Source organism: Hippocampus bargibanti, linkage group LG05, assembly GCF_051943395.1.
Source record: "Hippocampus bargibanti isolate YZ-2025 linkage group LG05, ASM5194339v1, whole genome shotgun sequence".
Lineage (NCBI taxonomy): Eukaryota > Metazoa > Chordata > Actinopteri > Syngnathiformes > Syngnathidae > Hippocampus > Hippocampus bargibanti.
Genome location: NC_142738.1, coordinates 16337532 through 16365000, shown reverse-complemented (window position 1 = coordinate 16365000; position 27469 = coordinate 16337532). Strand labels below are relative to the sequence as shown.

Here is a 27469-nt window from a genome sequence, read left to right as displayed (position 1 = left end):
ATTCTTTTTAATCTCTTTGACATGATCAAGCTGATGTCAGTTTTATTCATCTCATGAAGAACAGTGCCCTTGGGGTGAAGCGGACTTTGACCCTGTTGCCCCAGCCCCCCCAAGCCCCCCCCCCCCACCCCCTCACACACACATTCAATTAATACTACACGAGAGCCTGATAACAGCGTACTTTGAGGCTCATTCAAACACCCCACCCTATGCATCATGCTTGCAACCATCTTTTCTTGCGCTGATAAAATGCTGGTAATGGCCAACTGAGGATTCCACAACAACAAAATTAAAGCCACATAAAGGGGCAACATAATGTAAGCACATAACTAGAATTGTGGCAAATTTGAGGATGACAGATTTGTGCAAATGCTTACCTCTGATGGTCCATTTTGAGGTATTGATGGTGAAAATAGTGTATGACTGAAAAGGTTAATAATTATCCATTTCATAGTCTTGTACACACCAAAATTGCATGTCCGCAATCCCTCTTCAGAGTCAGATCTTGAAAGCCTTTAATAGTCCCACAATGGGGAAAATTGCAATATACAGCAGCAACATTGAAAGGGGTGGGAGTTAATTGTATTGCAAGGCGCCATGTTAGAAACCAGTTACGTGCCATCAAGGCCTTCAAAGCCTTTTCTGCAGACCAAAACATTATCAAAAGTGCCAGACCATGTGAAACTTTGTATAAATTTGTCAAATATTGTATACTACTTTTGGTCACGACATTCATCAAGGAGGAGACTGTGCTGAGTGGTTGCGCCTTTTCGGCAGCACGGATATGCCAGCAGCGTTTTTGATTGGAAGGAATTTGACTGTCATCGCTGGACAGCTCTGGGGCCATTGTGCTTTTGTGCCCCTGTAATGGGCAGCATTTTCACAGCCCCCCATCGTTCAGCGGAAAGGTCGGTGCTGTTGGGCAGTCTGCGGCTGAATGGAGGCATGGCATGAGGAGCCCGGGATGAGAAGAAAGGAGTGTCAGCGCAGAGCGCCGATGCGTATGTGGCGCGGCTTGGAATTGAAGCCGATTTACGTGGCACAGGAGATGTGAGACAATTTCTTTTCGTCAATGTATGCGACAGCTTCGTGTTTGCAACAACACACAAAACAGTAAAATCATGCATAAAACAATAAATAATAAAACAGCAGAATAAATTAGACCATGAAAGCAAGTTTAAACAGGTGGGTTTTCAGGTGAGATTTGAAAGTAGGAAGGGAGTCAATGTTGCGGATGTTGGGTGGAAGTGAGTTCCAGAGTTTAGGAGCGGAGCGGCTGAAAGCTCTGCACCCCATCGTTGTGAGACGGGCAGAGGGCAGAGGGCAGAGGGCATGTATGTGGTAAAGTGTTTTTTTGGTCAGTAAAAACTGCACAAGCGCAGCGTTTGATGGTCATGATTAATGGCAGACAGACAGGCAGATAACATGGCATGGCAACGTGGACCATTCTAAGCAATGACTGTGTAATAATGAAATAAGCATTTTGACCATTTTTTAAAATAAATTACATTAGCAGTTGAATATGAATAAGCGAGTCAGTGGGGTGCTCCAACACTCTGGGATATCACACTGCTGGAAATAAGAACAGCGAGCTAAGAAGCAATATGAAACTCTTGATTCGAGATTTATTTCTATACCATGAAATTTAGTTCAACTCCATTTTGGTATGTTTTATTTCAGTTTATCTTGCCTCCTCCCCTCTCCTCTCCTTCTTTGATAGTGGGATGGATGGCAATCTGAGGCTGTCCAAGATGGATTCTGCACTGACTAACTAAGACAAGATCTGAAGTGGATCACTCCCCCTGAGGTTGCTACGCAGGATTATGAAATCGACGAACCGGGGTCAGGGCCTGAGGAGGAATCACTTCACGGACAATGTTTAGCTGCGGCGCTTCATCGCATTCAATAGACTCCCATGCTGTTTTAGTTGGCCTTGTACAACACCACATCATGAGATATATGTTGGCCCACTCTGCATTGTCATCTTGAGGGGGATATTGAGTGTTGGTGAGTGGGGTCTCAAGAGTTCTTTTTTTCCACCGTAATGGGATTTTGAGGTTTTGTTTGCCTGATGGTATGTTTGGATCATGGGTATTGGTAATCTTTGTCAACAGTAGGTTTGTAAAAGCCCTTCAAGCCTTTTTTATGACTCAGACCTATGTAAATAAACTAGTACAGTAAGACCTCGGTTTACGAACCCCTTGGCTTACGAACGTTTTGGTTTACGAACGTTACATTTATGAAAATTTTACGTTGGCATACGAACTATTTTTCGGGATACACACGGAGCTGCCACAATGAGTGATGTGTTGTTCGCGAACGAGCCCGTTCTTCTAGCAACAAAATGGCAGCCGACTGCATTTATTTCTCTATTCCCCGCCCCCAGTCTTCGGTTAAAGCCACGTGATTGGTCAAGAACGCAGCAGTGGGGGATGGGGTTACAGACAGAGAGAGAGTGAGGCCATTCTCCAAAAAACAAAATGGCGTCTTCGGTGAAAGCCACGTGATTGGTCAAGAACGCAGCAGTGGGGGATGGGGTTACAGACAGTGAGAGAGTGAGGCCATTCTCCAAAAAAACAAAATGGCGTCTTCGGTGAAAGCCACGTGATTGCTCAGGAACCCAACAGTGTGGGGGGGGGAGGTTAAACATTAAAGAGACAGGCAGACAGAGAGAGAGTGAGAGAAAACACACACACACACACACACACGAAAGGGAGATGACAGAGTTTTAAACCAAAAAACAAAAGTGAAAAAGCACAAAAAAAGGTTAGAAAATGGGTAGAAAACAGTGAAATTTAGATTTGTTTCAACTTTGAAAATTCAAAAGCAGAGTGTAGACTGGAAGATTAAAATAAAACAAGTCATCTGTACACTTGATGCAAAAAGCTATCAACCCAGCTAAACAGATCAAAATTGATGAAGAACTAGATACAATTATCACAGAGAAAGCACCAACATGGGATCATTCCTCAAGATGGTGAAAGAAGAAGGCTACGTTCCTCATCAAGTGTTTAATGCTGAGGAAACCGGACACTCCATTCCATCAAGCCATTAACGACCATCACAAAGGTCAATAAAATGACTTTATTGTATAGTACAGTTTATTTCTTTAATTATAATACAATAGCACATTTATTATACATAAAATAAGGTATATTTTGTGTAGTTTTAAGGCTTAGAAAATTAGAAAGTAGAAAATTATGTTTTATGTGGACCTGGGAACGTATTATTTTCATTTTAATGGTTTCCAATGGGAAATACATTTTTGGGATACATACTTTTCACCTTACACACTCTGTCTGGGAACCAATTAAGTTCGTAAGCCAAGGTCCCACTGTATTGGTTTGACTTGAAATGCTTGTATTGGTGCACTAAGGTATATGATACATTACAAGGGAGACCGTAATACAAATTTTCACATGCAAATTCAAATATATTATGACTTGAAATTCTGTCTTTGCTCAGGGTCTCACGCAGGAGTAAAAATTCTGCTGGCATTGGCAGCGGTCAAAAATGAAAAACAAAGGGCTAAGAATACCAAAAATACCAGCAAGTGGGAACCAAGAAAGCCGGCAATCCACCACGTGGGATCCTTGCCCAATAACTATGGGCCACGACCACTTGTTTTCATCGCCATGTGCCACAAAGTCCATGCCAAAAAACATCCTACTGACACTTTCACCTCGCCTCGCTCAAACCTGCACCATTACAGTTTCATGCATTGCTATACTGCTTGCTTGTTAAACGACACTTTAACAGCTCCAAACCTCCAAATGTACTTTGCTTCCAAAATATGCTTAGGAATTGATATTTTCTTGAGTGCAGCTGACTGGAGTCGAACGAGAAGAATTTGTTGCCCGAGAGCCTCAGGCAGAGTGGGGAATGAGTGTGTGTGCGCGTGTGTGTGTGTGTGTGTGAGAGAGAGCGCCTTCGTGTGACATGTGCCATAAATCACACACCACAGTGTCCTTGCAGCGTGAACACATATCATAGAAATCAATGTAGAGGTCAAGTTGAACAGGGCAAGCCAGAGGCTCAAAACACCACGGCAGCCAATAATAATGACCTGCTAGCACACACACGGCGGATCAACAGCTACATATAAAATAATAAACACACACTCACACAAAACTACAAATGTCAACCTTTTTTCTTGTTGTTCCTGTAACAAAACAGAAATAATTATACAAATAATGAAGACACAGTACAGAGGCTTTGAAAAGGACAAAAATACTCAACTACCTCAAATAAAAATATTAACAACAATAATAATATAAAATAATTGAAAATAAGACAACAGTGTTATATATATATATATATATATATATATATATATATATATATATGGCAGAGAAAATGAGCACAATGACATCATCCAGTGTGGGTCCTTGGGCAAGATCCTTCACGCTAATGCCTACCTCATACAATGATGAGAGACAATAAATGGAATGACATGCCGGCTCAGACGTCGCCCGGCCAAACAAGGTCTGCGTCAGGTGCTGGGGAACCAGAGCACCCTGATGAAAAATGGGCTACTGGAACAAAGCGGAGATGGACGAGATGCGATAACTTGGCTCTGTTGGAATGCTACTACTCAAGCAACCCTAGTCAGAGGGGTTACATGCGGAGAATGGGGGCTGAATGGTTACTTCGAAACCCACAGTCACGGTTGACCACGAAACAACTAGTAGCTCAGTGTTCCAATATCCACAAACGGCAATTGCTATCACAACTTGAGATTGATGAGGTACAACACAAATTCCGAGGTGAAGGGCCCCAGGCTGCCACATCACAGGAAGAGGTTCAACCAGAGATTGGGAGGCAAGCCCCAATGAATAATGAGATTGGGAAGCCAGCCCCAATAAATGAAATGCTGAGCGAGGCAGCAAATGACCTGAGAGATAAGATCATGGCAAGAATGAAAACTGGGCAACGAAGGCACCGATTACAACGGCTATGTGAAGTACCACCTGAAAGTCTCATGGAAACTGTGAATGCAGCACTGAGAACGATCCCGACCGGAACGATCACGGAAACCAATGAGCTGATATACACCTCAGCATCAGTGATCCTAGACATGCTTGGCTACAAGAGCAACCATGAGCGCCACGAGATTCATTACCCACCATGGAAAAGACGGTTGGAGGCCAAGATCAAGGCGGCTCGGAAAGATGTGAGTCAATTGACGGAGACCCAGAGAGGTGTGAATAAAAGGCCAATACCCAAGAGGTACATGCAGATAACCATACCTGAAGCACTCGAAACTGCCAAACAAAGGCTCCAGGCCTTGGCCAGTCGCCTAAAGAGGTACACGAAAGAGAATGAGGCCAGAAGAATAAACAGGCTGTTCGCAACACAACCTGCGAAAGTGTACGCTCAGTGGCAGAGTTCTAACAGCAGAGCAGACCCTCCAAGGCTGGAAACTGAAAGATACTGGAAAGGCATATGGGAGAAGGAGGTCACACATAACAGCAGTGCACAATGGCTGGTGACTCTGAAAGAGGAGCACAGCAACCTCCCTGAGCAGAACCCAGTTACCATCACAGCGGCAGATATACAGGGAAGAGTCTCAGGTATGAAAAACTGGACGGCACCAGGCCCGGATATGGTCCACACCTACTGGCTAAAGAAACTCACAGCTCTCCACGAGCGCCTAGCAGCACAAATGAACCAGCTGCTGATGGATGGGACTCACCCAGGATGGCTAACCGAAGGGCGAACAATCCTGATCATGAAGGATTCCTCAAAGGGTGCAGTTCCTTCCAACTATCGGCCAATAACCTGTCTCTCCACAACATGGAAGCTCATGTCAGGCATCATTGCGGCTAAGATAAGTGGACACATGGATCAATACATGAGCAAAGCACAGAAAGGCATTAGTAGAGATACTAGAGGTGCCAAACATCAGCTGCTGGTTGACAGAACAGTCGCTCAAGACTGCAGGTCCCGACATACCAACCTGTGCACAGCCTGGATTGATTACAAGAAAGCATATGACTCGATGCCACACACATGGATCAATGAATGCTTGGAGTTGTATAAGGTCAACAGGACCCTGAGAGCTTTCGTTGCAAACTCGATGAGGATGTGGAAAACCACACTTGAAGCCAATGGCAAGCCACTAACGCAAGTGTCCATCAAATGTGGCATATACCAAGGTGATGCACTCTCCCCACTGCTGTTCTGCATAGGACTGAACCCCCTCAGCCAGATAATCGCCAAGACAGGCTATGGATACCGCCTCAGAAATGGAGCTACGATCAGTCACCTCCTCTACATGGATGACATCAAGCTGTATGCTAAGAGCGAAAGGGACATAGACTCCCTGATCCACACAACCAGGATCTACAGCAGTGATATCGGAATGTCATTCGGGCTGGAGAAATGTAGTCGGATGGTGACTAAGAGGGGCAAGGTAGTTCACACTGAAGGGGTCTCACTCCCTGAAGGAACAATAGCAGACATTGAAAACAGCTACAAGTACCTCGGTATACCATAGGCCAATGGCAACCTCGAATTAGCAACAAGGAAAGCGGCTACGACCAAATACCTCCAGCGGGTGAGGCAAGTCCTCAGAAGCCAGCTCAATGGCAAGAACAAGACCCGGGCAATAAACAGCTATGCCCTGCCAGTGATCAGATACCCTGCAAGAATAATAAGGTGGCCAAAGGAAGAGATTCAGACCACGGATGTTAAGACCCGAAAACTCCTCACCATGCACGGAGGGTTCCATCCCAAGTCCAGCACCCTGAGACTGTACACAAGCCGTAAGGAAGGAGGCCGGGGACTAGTGAGTGTGAGAGCCACTGTCCAGGATGAAACATCCAAGCTCCATGAATACATCAAAGAGAAGGCTCCAACGGATGATGTACTCAGAGAATGTCTCAGTCAATGGGGAACAGAGAATGAGGTGCTGGAAGAGGGACAATCATGGGAGGAAAAGCCCCTACACGGGATGTACCACCGAACCATAGCAGAAGTGGCTGATCTCAAGAAGTCCTATCAGTGGCTAGAGAGGGCTGGCCTAAAGGACAGCACAGAGGCACTCATCCTGGCTGCCCAAGAGCAGGCCCTGAACACCAGAGCCATAGAGGCAGGGATATACCACACCAGACAAGACCCAAGGTGTAGGTTGTGCAAAGAGGCACCTGAGACAATCCAACACGTAACTGCAGGGTGTAAGATGCTGGCAGGAAAAGCCTACATGGAGCGCCATAACCAGGTGGCTGGCATAGTCTACCGAAACATCTGTGCGCAGTATGGACTGGAAACCCCAAGGTCAAAATGGGAAACACCCCCCAAGGTGGTGGAGAATGACCGAGCAAAAATCCTGTGGGACTTCCAGATACAGACTGACAAGATGGTAATAGCCAACCAACCAGATATCGTGGTCATAGATAAAGGGGAAAGGAAAGCCGTTGTCGTGGATGTAGCGGTCCCGAGTGATGGGAACATCAGAAAGAAGGAACATGAGAAAATGGAGAAATACCAAGGGCTCAGAGAGGAGCTGGAGAGAGCCTGGAAGGTAAAGGTGACAGTCGTGCCTGTGGTGGTCGGAGCACTTGGGGCAGTGACCCCCAAACTCGACGAGTGGTTGCAACAGATCCCGGGAACAACATCGGATATCTCGGTCCAGAAAAGCGCAGTGCTGGGAACAGCACGGATACTGCGCAGAACCCTCAAGCTTCCTGGTCTCTGGTAGAGGACCCGAGCTGAAATGGGGACAGACACCACCCATGGTGGGTGAGACGAGGATTTTTTGTTTTTTTTTATATACAGTAAAGTCTCGTTATATCGATATCGGTTATATCGATAGTACCGCTTATTACGATACTATTTCTATGAACGCAAGGAGAAAATTACATGCGCGCAGGGTCGGATATATCGATAGTCCCGGTTATATCGATATTTTTTCGGACTCCCGAGAATATCGATATAACCACACTTTACTGTATATATATCTCATCTCATTTCCTGTACCGCTTATTCCTCATTAGGGTTGCGGGGGTTGCTGGAGCCTATCTCAGCTGTCTTCGGGCACGAGGCCGGGGACACCCTGAATTGGTTGCCAGCCAATCGCAGGGCACACAAAGACATACAACAGTCACTCTCACACTCACACCTAGGGACAATTTGGAGTGGTCAATCTGCCTGCCATGCATGTTTTTGGAGTGCGGGAGGAAACCGGAGGACCCGGAGAAAACCCACGCGGGTCCGGGGCGAACATGCAAACTCCACACAGGGAGGCCGGACCGGGACGCGAACCGGCGACCTCTGCACTGTGAAGCCGGTGTGCTAACCACTCGACTACCAGGCCGCCCCATATATATATATATATATATATATATATATATATATATATATATATATATATATATATATATATATATATATATATATATATATATACACACACACACACACCTAGGACTGGCCTGATTGCCCCCATTGTTTTGGAATCGCCTCATTAGCACAACTAAGCCTGTGTTGCCTATATATATATATATATATATATATATATATGTGTGTGTGTGTGTGTGTGTGTGTGTGTGTGTGTGTGTGTGTGTGTAACGGAGTTGTGCACTAAGATTATTAAATTACGACGGAAGTGACGCAACGGCGCACAGTGTGGCACCAAGTCCCGCCCATAGTTTCCAGAACAATCTGGACGAGATTTATGGTGAGTCGCATTTCTCTGATGGTCTGCATTAACGCGCATTTTCATGACAATATCTTATTTTGTTTCCCCTTTTGTACTGTCTAGTGTTATCTAATTAGTTCCCTAATTCCTTTTGAGTCCAGATTACTTTTTGTGTCATTATTTAATTCACGTTTTGTTGAGTGGAGCACATTTGCTTCATAGTGCTTTTCTGTTGCGCAGTTAATCACCAGATGAAACCCATGCGACTTCACCATCCCTTCTCCCATACTGTGTTGCAGGTAATGATTGTTTCATTTCGTTTTCATTGTATAGTATTTAGTTTCTTCTGTCGCGTTTCATTTGGCCGTGAGTGTTCGTGGCAGGTCGTACTGCCGCCATTACGGACCTCGTAATGGCGGTAAATATATATATTGTGATGTCACGAGAGGCTGTGTCCTGGAGGGCAAATACATCCCCCTAAGATGGCTCCACCCAGAGAGAGTCTTGGCCCCATCTGGTGGAAGGCAGCAATTAAAACCACACACCTGCAGCTGATCAGGGCGGGATTGGCAGGCAAGGCTCTTAAGGCAGAGAGCCTCTGAGTGTGCAGCTTGGGGGAAAGACAAGCTCGATTGCTGTGCTCTGTGAAGAAGTTGATTGCTGCGTGGAACTCATTGCCAGTTGGGACCACACGACAGGACACTGGATTTGGACCTTGCTAAGGTGGCTAGGCTACATGAGGAGGACGTCAAGAGGGGTGAGGCCTAGAGACTCTTGGATAAGAACTCCGTCTTCAGTTTTACCTCAGAAGATACTTTATTTTGATTTAAGTATTGGAAGAGACACTATTCAAACCTTTGTTGCTTGTGAATCCCCCCTGAAACCTTTGATTAAAACCTTTGTTTGTATCCAAACCTGTCGTCCATTGCACTTCTTGTCCTGTCCCGCTGAGAGCCAGCCTCTCATGATATCACAATATATATATATATATATATATATATATATATATATATATATATATATATATATATATATATATATATATCGATATTCAAGGGAGTCCGAAAAAATATCGATATAACCGGGACTGTCGATATATCCGACCCTGTTTGCATGTAATTTTCTCAGCGCGTGCATAGAAATAGTATCGATATAACCGGGACTATCGATATATCTGCACTAATTTTTGCCTTATGCCTTCAAGTGTTTACTGGTTTGAAATAAGTAGGAATTTTGTGTTGCCAAAGGACTCGTAGTTATTTGGAAACCCCTGCAATGTAAGGTACTTCTACTCCTCTCCTTTTAATATCTTCAGAATTTTTTGTTTCATTCCCTATTCTTTTCTTTTGACATTTGTTAAAAAACCACTTAGGGTAACCACAGTTTGAGTGGTCTCCTGACATGTTTTGACTCCTTTTCTTTACCTATTATTAGCTGGCGTTAAAGCGCTATATAAATCAATATGTATTGTATTGTATTCCGATTAGTATATTGGTTTATTTTCTTGTTGTTTTGTTTTTATGTTATCTTATTTGAAGGCTGCGAGTCAACATCTGGCCCAACCGTCCTACGTGGAGTCTACAAACCTGTGTGGTGCTGTGTGGTTCACCTGCAGGTGAATGGAACTCTTGAAATTGTGTGGGATTGTGAATATAAATGGTTGTACCCTACGATTAACCAGGTGAGCAGCTGACCCAAAGTCAGCTGCTCCAGCATGGTCTGCGAACCTTATTAGGATAAGCGGCTTTGATATTCAAAAGTATAATTCTATGCTATTTTCTTCACCCTACGTGAAGAGAAAAAAAATCCTGGATACGTGCCTGCTACCTGTAGCCCCTTGGCAGGTTGTAGCATTTTAAATAAACTTACGTACTGTTTACTTTGCATTAACAGAATTGTTTTCTTTGCCAATGTTAAACAATCTTTGCAATGCCCCAAGGGAAGTAGGACGTATAAAAACAAGTTGAACATGAAGAATATGTTTTATTTTAGAAGTATGCCACGTTTCAGGCTACAGTGCCACGAACAACGGGTGGCACTGTCGGGCCCCGCCTGCAGCCATACAGGTGTTGGTCATTTCAATCAGTGGCAGTTAAAAGGGACTCCCGGCACGACCATTCAGTGTCGGGTCACTGTTTGTTTCATCTTGCCATGTTTTACTCATGGGTTTGTTTGCTATTTTGGACCTTTCTGTTCCGATGACTTTGTTGTTTGAGATTTTGTTCCTGCCGACTTTATTTAATACAATTTGTCAAATGGACCCTGCTCTTCCCTCCTGCCTGCTTTTTTTGGAGTCCACCACCTTGCAAATCGTGACAAAGTAAAAATCAACTGCTTTCAAAACATGCAAAAGTTTTAAAAAAATCAACCAATTTCATTAGTTACAACCTCCATTCATCCAATCATTTTCCGATCCACTTTATCCTCACAGGGTCGCGGAGCGTGCTGGAGCCTATCCCAACCGTCTGCGGGCAGTAAGTGGTGGACAACACACTGACCCGGTTACCAGCGAATCGTAGGGCACACACACAGAGACGAGAACAAATTCACGCACACAATCAAAGTGGAGACAATTATAATAGTTCAATCAGCTTGCAATGAATGTTTTTTGGAATGTGGGAGGAAACCAGAGTATCCGGAGAAAACCACGCAGTGCCAGGGTGAATATGTTTCAGGCTGGAGCCAGGATTTAACCCGCAACTTCTTCATTGTGAGGTCGAGACACTAACGACTGGTCTAGCGGTCTGCATTGTAGTTACACCTCTTTGAAAATTATTTTAATGAATCACTTAGCTTGGGGATTTGGGATTTTTATCTCTTGCATGGCAGGATGAAGTAACGCAAGATGTCGAAATTGCATAAACAAACATCCTAAAACACAGGTGTCAAAGGCCAGGTCCGGGGGCCAAAACCGACCCGCAACATTTTTTTTTTGGCCCATGAAAGCAAATCAAATTTGTGGAATTCCATGATGCCTGCGAAAAAGTCATATTTTTGGATGTAAACCACAATAACAGTCATTATTCTTGACTTCAAATTTGAAAACTAGTTATTGATTAATTTGTTGCGCGCTCTACATGTAACAAGTGGAGGGGATTAAACATTCTAATGGCTTCCCCAAATTCATAACGGCCCTCGAGAGGAAACCATTACTACAATGTGGCCCGCGGCAAAAAATGACTTTGACACCCCTGCTCTAAAACAATGAAGACAGCAATGAGTGTGCTGTGAAACCTAAGAGGTGGCCATTGCAGTTACGCTGCAATGAGGCGCATCAATTGGATTGGATTGGATTTGCTTTTATTAGTCTCACAGTGGAGAAATTTACATTTCACAGCAGCAAAGTGATGAAAGGAATGAAAGTAGAAAAATAAATATCAATACTGTTTGAGCTGATACCACTTACATCCACAGATCCACTGAGAACAAACTTTAATACATTTACAATTTAAACATTAATAAGGTTGATACTTAAGTCATTTGATGCAATGTATTTGTAAAATCGTAGCAATAAAAGAAATTGGTACAGGTCTCAATTATTACAACCACACAAAGCCAATACAAGTACAGCAGAGAAGCTTTTGGTGCACCTACACAAATTATTACAACAGTTAAGAAAACCTTTATTCGTCCCACAATGGGGAAATTTGAAGTCCAGAGGAGCAATTTTAAAGGGGATGGGGTGGGGAGGGGGTGAAATGATAGAAAAACAAGAAATTCTAAGCATCGTAAAATAAAAATGTCAACTGTATACTGTAAATGTGCAAAAGCCAGAATTCATTTGTGGTGGCCGTACACAGTTATCTAGTACAGTATGTGGGAAATACTGCAGCTGTTCTGTTATTACTGTGGATCAGATCAATGATGTTATTGATTGATTTCTGAATTAAATATGTTATAGCCAATGGAAAAAAATGTGCTATATTGCATAAATGCTCAAATGGCCTATCTGAAAGCCTCGGAAGCAGGCGCTCGGTGGATGTTCCAGTGATTTTTTTTCTCTCTCGCGCACACACATACACATGGGCACACACATGCACGCCACGCAGACAAATACACACACACACAAAATGACAAAGCTTGGCATAATCACAGCGCTTCAATCATTTATGACAGCAGATGTATAATTCAAAATGCAGCATGAAAGATTCACAAGGCGCATTGTTTAATCTACCGCCCCACCTCCCCTATTTTACACAAATACAACCAACCCACTCCTACCCCTCACACGCACGCACACACGCCTACATCTCAAATTGAAGGGGGCCAAGGTAAAAGGGAATCTTGTTGGAAGGCCCGCTTTCGGCAACATCTCTCGCAACAACATTCTTTTTGATTACCTCAGTTTCCACTCCTTCCTTCTCACCTTGTGAGGATTGTTCTCAACTCGCTTTCACTTTTCAAGCCCACTGTCTTTGTGAGAGCACACCTCATGGTCCATAATTAGGGTCGCAAAAATACAGTCTATTCTAAATTAAAAGTACAGATACAATGATGCTTTGCGATATAAGTGAGACCCGATGAACCATCAATCGGCCAATTATTTGCTGCGACTTGTGTGAAGATGCTTCGGGTACGACAAATGTTACTTAATTGTTTCATCTCTGACACATTTTACTGCAAGCAAACTCATGTAAGTGAATCTAAGAAACAAAAATAAAAAAGAATTGCTTACCGCCTGTTCTCACCTTGTCACTATCAAGAAATGTGAGACATATATATCATTTTGAAGAAATAAAAACGAAATTCTCACTTGAAAGTTTCTGAAATAAAAGGCTTAAAGGACAACCGACATCGCTTTTTTGTTTCCGAACTGACATCAGAAAAATGTTTTATAGCATTTAAACTACCCAAAACACGCAGTATGATATTTTTAGTCAAAAGCAAAACACCAATAAAAATGACTTAAAGTGTGCTGAAACTGCACAAAATTCAAACCGGAAGTGGCCAGTTTCAGAAGGTCCCGCCCCCTTGTTTGTGGTGTCACGCCAAGACGGCTTGCCTTGCTCGAGAATCAAAACAATGGCTTCAGATTCGGTGTATGTAATGTAGCACCAAAAAGAGGCAGAAGATGGCGACAAAGCTCCGTGGAAACCGGCTGATTTGTTTTCTTCGAATTTTTGTCAGCGAATATCAAATAGATGCTCGGTGCAACACACAAGGATTCACCATCGCGTTATTTATGTGTTTTCCTTCTAATTTCGCCATCAACACGGATCAACACGAAGTTGTCAGACCAAACAAAGTACCGCAAAATGCATTGATGTGATACAATGTGTCCTGTCTGGGTCAGGGGCGTTCCTTCAGTGACGTGACGTGAGGACTCGTCACCAACTCAAAAACAAGAGTTCCGGAATATTCAGCTTGAGTTTTAAAACGTAAAATATAGCTATATGCGGTGGAATCTTTGTAAAATACACTCAGTAGAAGTCATTTGAAACGATTTTACAAATTATGTACTGTGATGTCACGAGAGGCTGTGTCCTGGAGGGCAAATACATCCCCCTAAGATGGCTCCACCCAGAGAGAGTCTTGGCCCCATCTGGTGGAAGGCAGCAATTAAAACCAGACACCTGCAGCTGATCAGGGCGGGATTGGCAGGCAAGGCTCTTAAGGCAGAGAGCCTCTGAGTGTGCAGCTTGGGGGAAAGACAAGCTCGATTGCTGTGCTCTGTGAAGAAGTTGATTGCTGCGTGGAACTCATTGCCAGTTGGGACCACACGACAGGACACTGGATTTGGACCTTGCTAAGGTGGCTAGGCTACATGAGGAGGACGTCAAGAGTGGTGAGGCCTAGAGACTCTTGGAAAAGAACTCTGTCTTCAGTTTTACCTCAAAAGAGACTTTATTTTGATTTAAGTATTGGTATTATATATAGTATATAGTATTTAAGTATTATATTATATATCCAAACCTGTCGTCCAGTGCACTTCTTGTCCTGTCCCGCTGAGAGCCAGCCTCTCATGATATCACATATGGTGGAGGATACGGGCACTGGACAAGCGTTAGTAAGTGCATGGACATTGATGGTTTGTGTTATGGTTTCTCTAAATTGAAAATATCCTCAATTACAAAAAAAAAAAAAATGGAGGACATTTTGAAAACCCTGCTTGCAAGTCAGGAAGCCCAATATCAGGCCAATTTGGCTCTCCTGGAGGAGCAAAGGAGATCCAATGAACTGAAGGCAGAGGAATTGCTCTTGCAAAAACAAATGGCCGCCAAGAACATGCCCCGGGTGAAGGCGGGGGATTTTTTAGCCAAGATGGGGGTGACGGATGATATTGAGGCGTACCTGCATACATTTGAAGCAACAGCCACTCGAGAAAAGTGGCCCAAGCAGCAGTGGGTGGGATTGCTTGCACCCTTCCTGACAGGGGAATCGCTGAATGCTGTCCTGGACTTGACCGCAGACAGAGCAGAAGACTACGACTATTTAAAAGCTGAAATTCTCAGCAGACATGGGCTCACCAAGTTCGGGATGGCACAGCGCTTCCACACCTGGACTTTCCAGCCAGACCAACCTCCACGGGCACAGATGCACGAATTGGCCAGCATCGCACGGAAGTGGCTGGAACCGGAAAGGAGCACGGCAGCTGAGGTGGTCGAGGCCATTGTCGTGGATCGCTACTTACGAGCCCTGCCCTATGAGGCGAAAAGGATAATCAGTCAGCAGTCGCTGACTACTGCGTGTCAAACAGTGGCAGCGGTGGAGCAGTACCAGGCCACAGCGGAGATGCTGCGAACGACCAAGAGGGAAATCGGCAACACATCCCCACCCTGGACTGAAATGGCCCGCCCAAAGTTGCCCAAGCACGCCAACACAGCCAAGATTGCTCCAGGTGGTGTCAGAGGTCCACCCAGGCAGTGGCGGACGCCCAGTGGCACCAAAACCAGACGATGCTACAGATGCGGAGAGACGGGACACATCTCATGGCAGTGTGGAAAACCAACGGAAGAGTCCATGCCATCCGTTGACTCTTCCAGTGCCCACCCTGCTCATTATGCCTCCCTCCTGGGGGGGAGTGACAGCTCACTAACAAGGCCCCCCACCTGTCCGGCGACAGTGAATCAACAGGATGTTGAAGCCCTGCTGGACTCCAGAAGCCTGGTCACCTTGGTGCGCCAAACGCTGGTCGATCCAACCAGGTTGTCTCCAGAGAAAACCCTTCCGGTCTCCTGCGTCCACGGAGACACCAGAGAGTACCACACTACTGAACTCACCATGACCACAACCAAGGGAATCATCCGCACGGTAGCCGGTGTGGTTGACTCTCTCCCTGTCCCCCTCCTGATTGGACGCGACTGCCCGGCCTTTCACCCACTGTGGAGAGAAACACAGGAAAGACTGGCCCGACTACCTTGGAAGGGGAGAGGTAAGACGCGTGTAGTGAATACCCAAGCCTACCCCTCTGATTCACTCTCCCCAGCCTGTGCTCTCCTAGGGACAGCAGATGCACCACCGGAGACGGAGTCTGGCCCAGAGACCGCCGAGGAAACTCCAGCCCCAGAAAATCTCCCGGCTTCCAGCAGTGATGAGAACCCAGGGACTCAGAAGCTGCCTCCTCTAACAGGCCGGTATGGTACAGCCCAGTTACAGGATCCTACCCTTGCCAACGCCATGAAGAATGTGCAGGTTTTAGAAGGTGTAGTACTGGGGGAACTATTGTCGTTCTTGCCCCGAGTGCCAACAGGTGGCGCCCAAGCCCACATACAGAAACCCGCTCATTCCCTTACACATCATTGAGACCCCTTTTCAGAGGCTTGGGCTGGACATAGTCAGAACTCTACCAAAAAGTGCTAGGGGACACCAGTATATTTTGGTTATGATGGATTATGCCATTCGGTTCCCAGAAGCTGTTTCCCTCAGAAAGGCTACCACAAAGCAGATCGCAAAGGAACTGTTTGCTCTCGCCAGCCGGGTAGGGATCCCAAAGGAGATACTGACCGACCAGGGAAGCCCCTTTATGTCCAAGGTCAGGAAGAACCTGTGTGCCCTGCTCAAGGTCAAGCAACTGAGAACCTCCATCTACCACCCACAGACAGATGGATTGGTAGAACGATTCAACAAGACACTCAAGGCCATGATGAGGAAAGTTATCAAAGAAGATGGCCGAAACTGGGATCAACTGCTCCCGTACTTGCTGTTTGCCGTGAGGGAGGTACCACAGTCTTCTACCGGTTTCTCACCCTTTGAGTTGTTGTACTCTTACAGACCCCGGGGACTGCTGGATATCGCCAAAGAGGCTTGGGAAGAGCAGCCGTGCCGACAACGTACCCTCATCGAGCATGTGGGGGACATGCGGGAAAGGATGAGGGCCATTTATCCGATAGTGCGAGAATACATGGAAGCGGCCCAACGACAGCAGCAAGCCTCCTACAATAGACCTGCCCAGCCTCGAGAGTTCAAGCCAGGGGACAGAGTGCTGGTCTTGGTGCCAACCGTGGAGTGCAAGTTCCTGGCATCCTGGCAGGGGCCCTTTGAGGTCATCGAACGCGTGGGGGAGGTAAACTACAAGGTGAGGCAACCTGGTAAGAGGAAACCTGAGCAGATTTATCACGTTAACCTCCTAAAGAAGTGGAATGCCAGAGAGGCGCTGTTTAGTTGCCTACCCCCCAGCGAGGCGAAGGAACCGGCCAGAGAACACGTCCAGATGGGTCCAAATTTGTCCCCACACCAACGCCAGATGACCCTCGAATTGTCTTCCCCTCCATACCTGGACACACAGACGTGGTGCAACACGAGATACGCACCATGCCTGGAAAAACAGTAAACCAGCGTCCATACCGTGTGCCAGAGGCCCGTAAGACAGCTATACAGGAGGAGATCAGGAAGATGCTGGAACTTGGAGTAATCGAGGAGTCCCAAAGTGCGTGGGCGAGTCCGATCGTGTTGGTCCCCAAGCCAGACGGGTCAATACGATTCTGTAATGACTATAGGAAGTTGAATGAGGTGTCCGAATTTGATGCTTATCCAATGCCTCGTGTTGACGATCTCATTGACTCCCTGGGACAGGCACGCTTCATCACCACTCTCGACCTCACAAAGGGCTATTGGCAGGTGCCCCTGACCCCGGCATCAAAGGAGAAGACAGCCTTCGCCACACCTGAGGGGCTCTACCAATACACCAGGCTCCCGTTTGGTCTCCATGGAGCACCCGCCACGTTTCAGTGCCTAATGGACCGGATTCTCACCCCCCACAAGAGGTACGCAGCAGCATACTTGGATCATGTTGTCATACAGAGTCCTGACTGGGAGAGTCACTTACCCCGAGTGCAAGCTGCGATTGACTCCCTCAGAAAAGCAGGTCTCACAGCAAACCCGAAAAAGTGCAGGTTGGCATTTGGCGAGACCAACTACCTGGGCTACACTATAGGACGGGGGCTGGTGAAGCCTCAAGAAGCAAAACTACGGGCTATACAAGATTGGCCCCAACCCCTTACCAAGAAACAGGTGAGGTCGTTCTTAGGCATGGCTGGCTACTATAGACGCTTTATCGCTGACTTTGCTACTATAGCAGCCCCCATGACAGAATTGACGACCAAAAAACACTCCCGATTGGTGAAATGGAGCCCAGAGGCCGAAATGGCCTTCGCCAATCTAAAACAGGCACTGTGTACCAGTCCGATCCTGGTGGCACCAGACTTCAGCAAGGACTTCATGGTTCAAGCGGATGCATCAGAAGTTGGTCTGGGGGCTGTACTCTCGCAAGTACATGGAGGAGAGGAACATCCCATCCTGTACCTTAGCAGGAAGCTGTTGCCCAGGGAAAAGAATTATTCCACAGTAGAAGGAGACTAGAAGGAGTGCCTAGCCATCACATGGGCGCTGGAGTCATTGCGCTTCTATCTCCTGGGAAGACGTTTCACAGTGGTCTCTGATCATGCTCCTCTCCAATGGATGGCCCGGAACAAGGAGACCAACAGCAGAGTAACCAGGTGGTTCTTGAGTCTGCAGGCCTTTAACTTCTCTGTTGTCCACAGGGCTGGCAAACGCCAAGGCAATGCAGATGCCCTCTCCCGAAGGGAGGCCTTCCTGGCCTGTTTCGCATCCTTCACTCCGCCAAGGATGTCGGTCTCAAGGGGGGGGGGGGTGATGTCACGAGAGGCTGTGTCCTGGAGGGCAAATACATCCCCCAGAGAGAGTCTTGGCCCCATCTGGTGGAAGGCAGCAATTAAAACCACACACCTGCAGCTGATCAGGGCGGGATTGGCAGGCTTGGCTCTTAAGGCAGAGAGCCTCTTAGTGTGCAGCTTGGGGGAACGACAAGCTCGATTGCTGTGCTCTGTGAAGAAGTTGATTGCTGCGTGGAACTCATTGCCAGTTGGGACCACACATTGCCAGTTGGGACCACACGACAGGCCACTGGATTTGGACCTTGCTAAGGTGGCTAGGCTACATGAGGAGGACGTCAAGAGTGGTGAGGCCTAGAGACTCTTGGAAAAGAACTCCGTCTTTAGTTTTACCTCAGAAGAGACTTTATTTTGATTTAAGTATTGGAAGAGACACTATTCAAACCTTTGTTGCTTGTGAATCCCCCCTGAAACCTTTGATTAAAACCTTTGTTTGTATCCAAACCTGTCGTCCAGTGCACTTCTTGTCCTGTCCCGCTGAGAGCCAGCCTCTCATGATATCACACTACACAAAATGAAAATGAGAGTGACTGTTGTTTGTCTTTGTATGCCCTGCGATTGGCTGGCAACCAATTCAGGGTGTCCCCCGCTTCGTGCCCGAAGACAGCTGAGATAGGCTCCAGCACCCTCCGCAACACGAATGAGGAATAAGCGGTACGGAAAATGGATAGTTCTGAAGAAGAAAGCATAAGTGTTTGCAATCGATGAAAGAAGTCCTTCCGTATCAATTCGAGCTGTAAGCGACGAAACTGGTGAAGGACACGACACATGAAGCATGTATGAAGCTCCGTGAATAAAGAATATAGCATTAATTGGGTGATATGTGGCATATAAGGACATGAATAACAAATAATAAGCTACAAGACGTCAACATCAATGCAGATTGTTTACCCGGTTGTGCGTGCAAAACGTTTAAACTTTCAAGATGAAGAGTTACGAACTTACGTATGAATGACAGCGTTTAGCTCCTCGTTCCAGCAGCTGAATGTTTGTCAGATAGGTTTGCTCCACTATTATGACGGTTGCTCTCTTTCACCACTGGAAGCAACTTTCTACCCATTGTCAGGCTGAGGGGATGACAGCGGCTATCCAAGCGGGGATTAGCGCACTCCGCGGAGTTCCTTAGCTGGCGCTATACTGCTCTGGTCCGTTGGAAATGGCTGGTTTGTCCGCTGGGAATTTGTGTAAACTTACAACTTCTTTATGCGTCTTAGCGCAATTGGCTGCCACACAATTTACCATCACGTTATTTATGTAGTTTTCCTTCTAATTTCACGATCAACACGGTGTTTTCAGACAAAACAAAGTACCCAAAATATACTGTGTGTCGATTTCTAGGTCAGGGGCATTCCCTCAGCGACGTCACTCCGGGATCGTCATCAACTCGAAAACAAGACTTCATAAATATTCAGCGCGAGTCTTAAAACATAAAATATAGCTATATGCGGTGGAATCTTTGTAAAATGCGTTCAGTAGAAGTCATTTGAAGTGATTTTACAAATTATGGATGCAGGTGTCTGTTGTCCTTTAAAGCTAATATATGTGAAACAGCATGGATAAACTAACCGAAACCAGCATATGCAGTGATACCTCAGCTTACGAACGCTTTAGCTCACGAACTTTTTGCTTTACGAACATTAAATTCGCGAGAATATAATCTTGGCATACAAACTACTTTTTGGCGGATGAACCAAACCACAGGGTGCCACGGTGGCTGGCGGACTAGTTTTTGTCACCACCTTTCTTTGAGTGCAGACGTGGATTGTTATTGAGTGGAGTACTTTTGTCATTATGGGACCGAAAAAGACCTCACCACAGGCTAGTGTTAAGCCGAAGAAGACATTAAAGAAAATTACGATCGAGCAGAAGACGGAGATCACGGTGGCTGGCGGACTAGTTTTCATCACCCCGTGGTTTGTTATCGAGTGGAGTACTTTTTCTATTATGGGACCGAAAAAGACCCCACCACATGGTAGTGTTAAGCCGAAGAGGACAAAAAAGAAAATTACGGTCGAGGTGTGCGTTTGTGTCACTTGGAACTAAAAAGGAGAAGGTATTTTTTAAATAATGTATTTATAGTTGACCACGCTCACGAGCGAATAGCAAAAAACTGTGTATGATTGGCGGCCATTTAAATGTGTTGAGGGGTATGCATTTTATATGTAATGTTTTTTTCTTAATGACTTTTACATATCCGTAGTCTGTTTTTTTCCTGTCCAAAGGAAAGAAAAGCTGCAGCCTCTTAAAATTAAATTAAATTACATTAAAAACAAAAATTACAATCCATTTCTTTTGGACTTTACTGAACTTGATTTACACCACTCCATGCCCTTGATAGCCTCCATTAAATTTGGTGGAATTCTTAATTTGAATAATATTGATTGATTTGACAATGAATTGATTGATTGATTGATTTGACAATGAATAATACTGTACATGAATCATGACTAAGTCCTGTCATACTGTATGGCGGAGGTCCATGAAGGTGTTCTGCAATGTTTCATTCCCATTCCAGACTGACATTTTTCTATTTATGAGCAACTGAGTCAAAAAAAAACCATTATTTTTAATTCAACAGAGTGGCTACTAAACGCACGCCTATAACAGCACTTTACCTTCTTTTTACAGCCAATCAATGTGCACAGCTTTATGGGAAGCTATTTGAACATTGAGACAATATCCTTAATACTCACATTAAAATTCAGGAATTAGAATGCTCTTTGTTCCCAATAAAAGTATGCACTGGGTGACAAATCAATTGTGAAAATCTCAAAAGCCCTTTGAGAATTTATTGGAACCAGGACACCCGCGAAAAGCAAAAACAATTGACGTTCACTGAAATGCATTGGCGGATATAAATGGGAAAATAAATGAAGTGTTGTCAATGAAAAAGAGAGTGGTTAAATGATGCCCCCGCCAAAAAATACATATTCCAATCTGCTAATATGTGAATGCAGCTAACTGGAGTTGCAAAACTTGAGTAAGACAATTTACTCATAGAATTACTGTGTTTTATCATACATTTTCCATTATTGTATGATATTTCTGCATACAATTAGATAATTTCAGCTTGCGAGTAAGACAAAAGCATTGAGCATTTGAGCATTTTTGCGCTTATGGTAGAGTCTAGGAGGATCCCAGTGCATGACAGACGCCTAATAGTTAGACCTATTAATGTTGTTAATTAATGGGTTTATCGTGTTACCCCAACATGAGTGTAGCACACTAGGTTACTGGCACGGTTTAAAAGAATTTTGGCGGGGCCACAAGCAGCCTTGGTACTGAAAACGGAAAAAAAGAAAGCAAAAACACCACTAGAAATTCACCCATTCTACAAGTGCGCAGAACTTGAAGATGAAGACGGCGAACAACGCGCCAGTGTTTGCGGCGACACTCCTGCCATTTTGAATTTTTTAAACTATTCACAATGCTTGTTGTCTAAATAACTGAGTCTTGATTGGTTTATAGTCGCCCATCTCTGTTGTTGCTTCAACAACACGTCGAAGATTCGACCGCATTTTGGCAAATAAATGATCAAATATATTTTACTACTAATTACTAATCCTAATAAGGACATTATTAAACCTTATTAAGTCAAATGAAGCACATTTCTCTCGCCACATTTATCTTAAGTTGACATGTCAGTAGAAAAACATTTGGAGTCGTAATCATTCTACTTCTCCACATAGAGAGGAGCCAGATGAGGTGGCTCAGGCCGTCCTAATCGTTCTACTTAAGTGCTAAAAACCAAAAGTGCCAGAAGAAAAAAACTACGTACCCGGGAAGTAGAAGTGCGGTGCCTTTAATCCGAACATGTCTCAGCTCTGACTAAAAGTGGAGGTCAGGTTAAAGAGCTGGTCGTTGGCAGTTAGTTATCCGCCGCTGCCCCCTGTGCTCCTCTCGCTCGTGAGGTCTTGCTGGGGTGATGAGAGGTCAACCTCTGTCTAGTACCCTTTTCCGCTGTTAGACTCAATCCGCGCGAACTGCAAAGAAGAACAATCGATTGGACTCCAGGCTGAGAACTCACGCCAGTGTTATCATTCCTCCCTTTCACTGTTTGTGAGCAAATGAGGATGGACAGAGAGAAAAGCAAAGTGGCTTGCTCCTTCCTCTCCTTTTCAGTCTTGGTAATCCCTTCCTCACTGCTATTCATTTGGCCGCTTATGGCTCATCCTGTTTTTTTTTTCCCAGTCCCGTCTCCCTTTTTTCTACATCTATTCTGGCTTTATCCTCCTTCCTTTTGCCTCCTCGGACCCACTAGTGACTGCTTAGCTCAGCGGGCATCCAAGAGGAGGAGGAGGAAGAAAAAAAGAGGGGGGAAGAGGAGGAGGATTACAAGACAGACCAGTGAGGGAGAGATGAATGAGTTTGTGTGTGTGTGCGTGTGTGTGTGTGTGTCCCTGGTGCGTACGTGTGTGCAAAAGAGGATGGGTGAGAGGAAGAGGAAGCGAGGCGAGCGAAAGAGGGTGTTGATGCACTTCTCATTATCAGTAGATTGGACTGGTGCCTGAGTGACAGATGATTCATCATGGGAGAGAGTGTGTCTACGTGCATGTGTGTGCACACTCAGTCAGCCCAGCTCACCTTCCCTTCTTCTCTTTTTTCTTCACCTCCAGTTAGTGTACTGATGGTGCTTTGCACTGTGATGGGACCCGCAAAACTCACACACGGACAGATTAGTGCGAGAAATAAAAATGCTTTTTTACAATACTTAATTTGATTTTTCAGGAAGCTGTGCTTTATTTAGAGCGGTAGATGGACCTACAAGTGCATGTGTAACAATAACACATTGATTATACATCATACAAGTTAAGTCTCACGATTTGGTCGGGAGACTCCCGATTTTGACCACAATACTCACTTTATAAAGCAACTATTGACACAATACAGAAAGTTCATTTGTAAGGTGAAACAAAAGATAATGTAAAAAACAAAATATTTTTTTTATACTCTTTGAATGTATCAATAATTTTATTTAATAAATAAATAAAAACATTTTTGTGTTTTATTAACTTCTAATTTACACTTGTAATGCTCACATTATTTTAACACGCACCACAGAGTCGCGAGTACGAATATCTCCCGATTTATGATTTCTGAAACTTAACATGTATGATACATTAAAATTGTTTCACAGAGAACAGCCCTTTTAGTGACAAACTATGCAATATCTGAATTTTGGCCTGCTTTTCTTCCTCCCTTCCTCAATGGGCACAGTGAGGAAGATTCTAAATCAAAGTAATGGGGCAAGAGCAAAGGGGGACTATTTCATATCATACCATCATATCATGTTTTTAATGTTTTCCCCTTGGCATCCATTGCAGTTTAGTTATGTTGGAAGGGGAGCCCTCCATTTGTGATCCCATTTCAAGATTACTTCCATGGGTTTTTTCTTCCCAGGACGGGTTATCTAGAGCAGGGGATGTTGATTTTTGCTTTCTCTGAACCTGTGAAGCCCTTTCAGACCCTTTTGTGGAGAAATAAAATGCAGCTTGACTTCACTTGATAACCTTGCTCTGAAAGGCCACGGGGAAGCTAACTCCTGACCAAATTGCTTCAGGCACATTACCCAATATATTTGTCCTCACACGTAGGAGGCCCAGTACGTAACACAGGTTCGGTATTTATCCACTAGCGAAAGATAAGGGGTTATAGATAGCTCTTGGGGCTCCTCAAAATCAATTTCAATTTCTTTGAAAATGGACACAAAGAAGGTAGATGAGAGGCCCAGAAGAAAATATTACGTTGAGGAAAATGGAGGTGCCGTCACATTTCGGTTTGCGGCCAACGAGTGGCATTGTAGGGCCTGCCCGCAGCTGCGCCGGTGTGGGTCGTTTTAATCAGTGGCAGTTGAAAGAATTCCCGGCACGACTATTCGGTGCCGGGTCATTGTTTGTCTCACCCTGTCCGGTTTGTTTTAACTTGTCATGTTTTAACTCATGGTTTTGTTTTCTACTTTGGACCTTTCTGTTCCAATGAATTTGTTGTTTGAGAATTTGTTTTGTTCCTGCTGAATTTATTTAATACTATTTGTCAAATACACCCTGCTCCACCCTCCTGCCAGTTTTTATTTTGTGGGGTCCGCCACCATCACAACCACCTTGCCAACCGTGACAGGTGCGGATGGTGAAGGGTTCTAGGGCCAAGTGCTTGGGGCCCCTCAGAACCAACAGCCATTATTCCAGAGCAAGAAACTTTCTCCTGAGAAGGAAAACAGGGAGGACAGGATTGAAGACCTCTCCTGACCTTATACTATTGCATCACACAGAGCCACCACTTCCACCACCATATGAATATTGATTGTCAAGAAGTCCAAGTGTGTCTGTGTGTGTGCAGATGAATACGTTGAACCTGCTCTTAACTAGATTTAGACACTTGTGTAAAAAAATGGTAAAGGCAGAAGCAGGCTGACTAATTCAATTGCTGCACTTAAGGAAAACTGAAAAAAAATTCAAAGTGTGTTTTAAATGTGCAAAACGAACTTGTGTCAATGGCTTCTACTTTTTTTTACTACACTCGTTCTGTATCTGAACTTCCACTTAGTAAGTCCAGAGTGAAAGTACCTCTGTTACCTTTGACAATTAAAAAAAAGGTTTTAGAACAAGAACAGTTTGTTTACAAGACTTCTGTTGAGAAGGATTTGTGTTATTTTCTTGTGTCCTTCCTGTGAACGTTTTAAATAGCCATGAGTCCTAATACTTTTGTCCTGATGGTACTGCATAATTTGATAAGCAGTTGTGGGAGCAGCTATGACACGTTACCCGACCACAAACTGACAAGGGCGGCCTAGTGTGGAGGGGAGATAAAGCAAAGGAGGAAACGGTAAAGAGGATGGTTCAGAGGAGGCAGTAGTACTGTCCTGTGAACTTGTGTAGAAATAGACTTATGTTAAAAAGAAAAAAAAGCAGAAAAAATGATTCGTTAAAAAGTAAGAAAATGCAGAATTAAAGCGGACTGAAAGGAGAAACTATTTTTTTAATGTCTTCTATCCATGGCTTCTTTTACTTTGTGTGGCAAGACCAAGTCTGACTGACAAGCCTTCTTCAAACAGGGCCATTGTTCAAGTGAAGTGACCCTAAAAAAATAGAGCTGTTAAGGAATTGTAATGCCCACACAAGTGGGCAAAGAGAGCAGCAGTCACCCTTGCATTTGTTATATAATGAATGGAACAGTTGGTGAAATGCACTAATATGATATGACAATTCACAGCCAGACAATGACACTAATATGAGCTTCTGATGTCACCAGTTTATTAATTTATGTTCTCTTTCATTATATTTTATACCATACAGGGCTACTTTTCATTAACAAAAAAAAATCCTTGGGCGGGGGCTGGTCGAGATGAATGGCATTTCAATTTTTCCCCATGAAATAGAAATAACTTGAATTACAAGATACCACAAAATGCTGTGCAGCTAATACTTTTTATGTTTTGAATCACAGCCACAAACTTGACTCCATTTGATTCACAACAAGCAGACCCTTGGCAATAGTGAACAATTTTTCAAGAACAACAAATGTAACCTTTCAGTCTACTATTTCAATGCTAACGGTAAATCCCCTCAATTATGCTGTCTTCTAATCATAATGGTAACTGATTGAACACAAATGCTGCAGCAACATATATAGACTATAGCGCCCCTCAAGTTTGTACCGGAATATTTATTTTCTGTGAAGAATGACTATTTTATACTGATGAGCTGAGAGATGAGTGAAGATCTCTCAATTCATGGGATATCAAAATCTCGTTGTCTTTTCCTTCACCCAGGTGGCCTTGACCCTTCCCCTGATTAAAATTAACATTTTTGAATTATTGCCATTTCAATGGGAATGGATGATTTGAGACATACTGTAAGTGTTTTGATTTCTGCAACTGGCTCGCAGCCAGTTAATCTTGTAGTTTTCCTTCCACCCAAAGTTAGCTGAGATCAGCTCCCCGCAAACCTCTTCATGATAAGCAGTGTTGAAAATGGATGGATGGATGTTTTGATTTGCAGACTAGGTAAGGGACTAAATGTCATGGAGCCACGCTATGCTTTCTAGAGACCTCTGAACTCCAGTGTGCGGGTCACACTCTGCTGCAGTGAGGTCAAAAGAGGAACAGGAGGCGCAACGTGCGATTATTACAGACAACAGCCAATAATGAGCCAGCACCCCGGGCCCCATTGTCGTGGAAACACCAGGGAAGGCCTGTCACAGAGGGAATGTATAAGTCAATCTATTCTGAGCCATAGGGGGGGGGGGGGAGAGAGCCTCATGATGAGGTCAATAAAACCTTCAAATCATTTTTTTCTCCTTGAAGGGAAAGCTATTCTCCCACCTTCAAAACAGACGCCGTCACAGACTTGTAAAGCCGTCTTCCTCCCCCAACAACCCCCTCCACCCTCCGCTCCTCCTCCCCCTCACTTCCTTGGTGTTCTATCACTAGCCTGTCAGATGCACGCTGTTGCAGAATAAGAGGTGACACCCCAGTCCCTGCAGTAACCAGGGCTGCCATCAGCATTTAAACATTTCTACGCCCCCCACCCCGCCACCACCCTCCCTACTATTTCCTTTCTGTCGCTCGCAACCACTGACAGGCGACCACAGAGCGATGACAAACACAAGCAGCCAAATGATGAAGAAAAAACAAAGCCCTGCATCCTCCTCTACTTTCCCCTTTATGTATTTGCTGACCCCATACACACTCGAGGCCCGT

At 44.7% G+C, this 27469-nt stretch overlaps 1 protein-coding gene across 1 annotated transcript in view; it reads right to left on the bottom strand.

Moving 5' to 3' along the window:
- Positions 1–23116, bottom strand: part of LOC148898078 (genetic suppressor element 1-like) — a 95383-nt gene extending 72267 nt beyond the window's left edge. The window contains exon 1 of the mRNA XM_088996954.1: positions 22550–23116. Coding sequence (XP_088853080.1) covers positions 22550–22586 — 37 coding nt within the window. The 5' untranslated portion in view covers positions 22587–23116. The remainder of the gene's footprint in view (positions 1–22549) is intronic.
- Positions 23117–27469: the final 4353 nt, after the last annotated feature.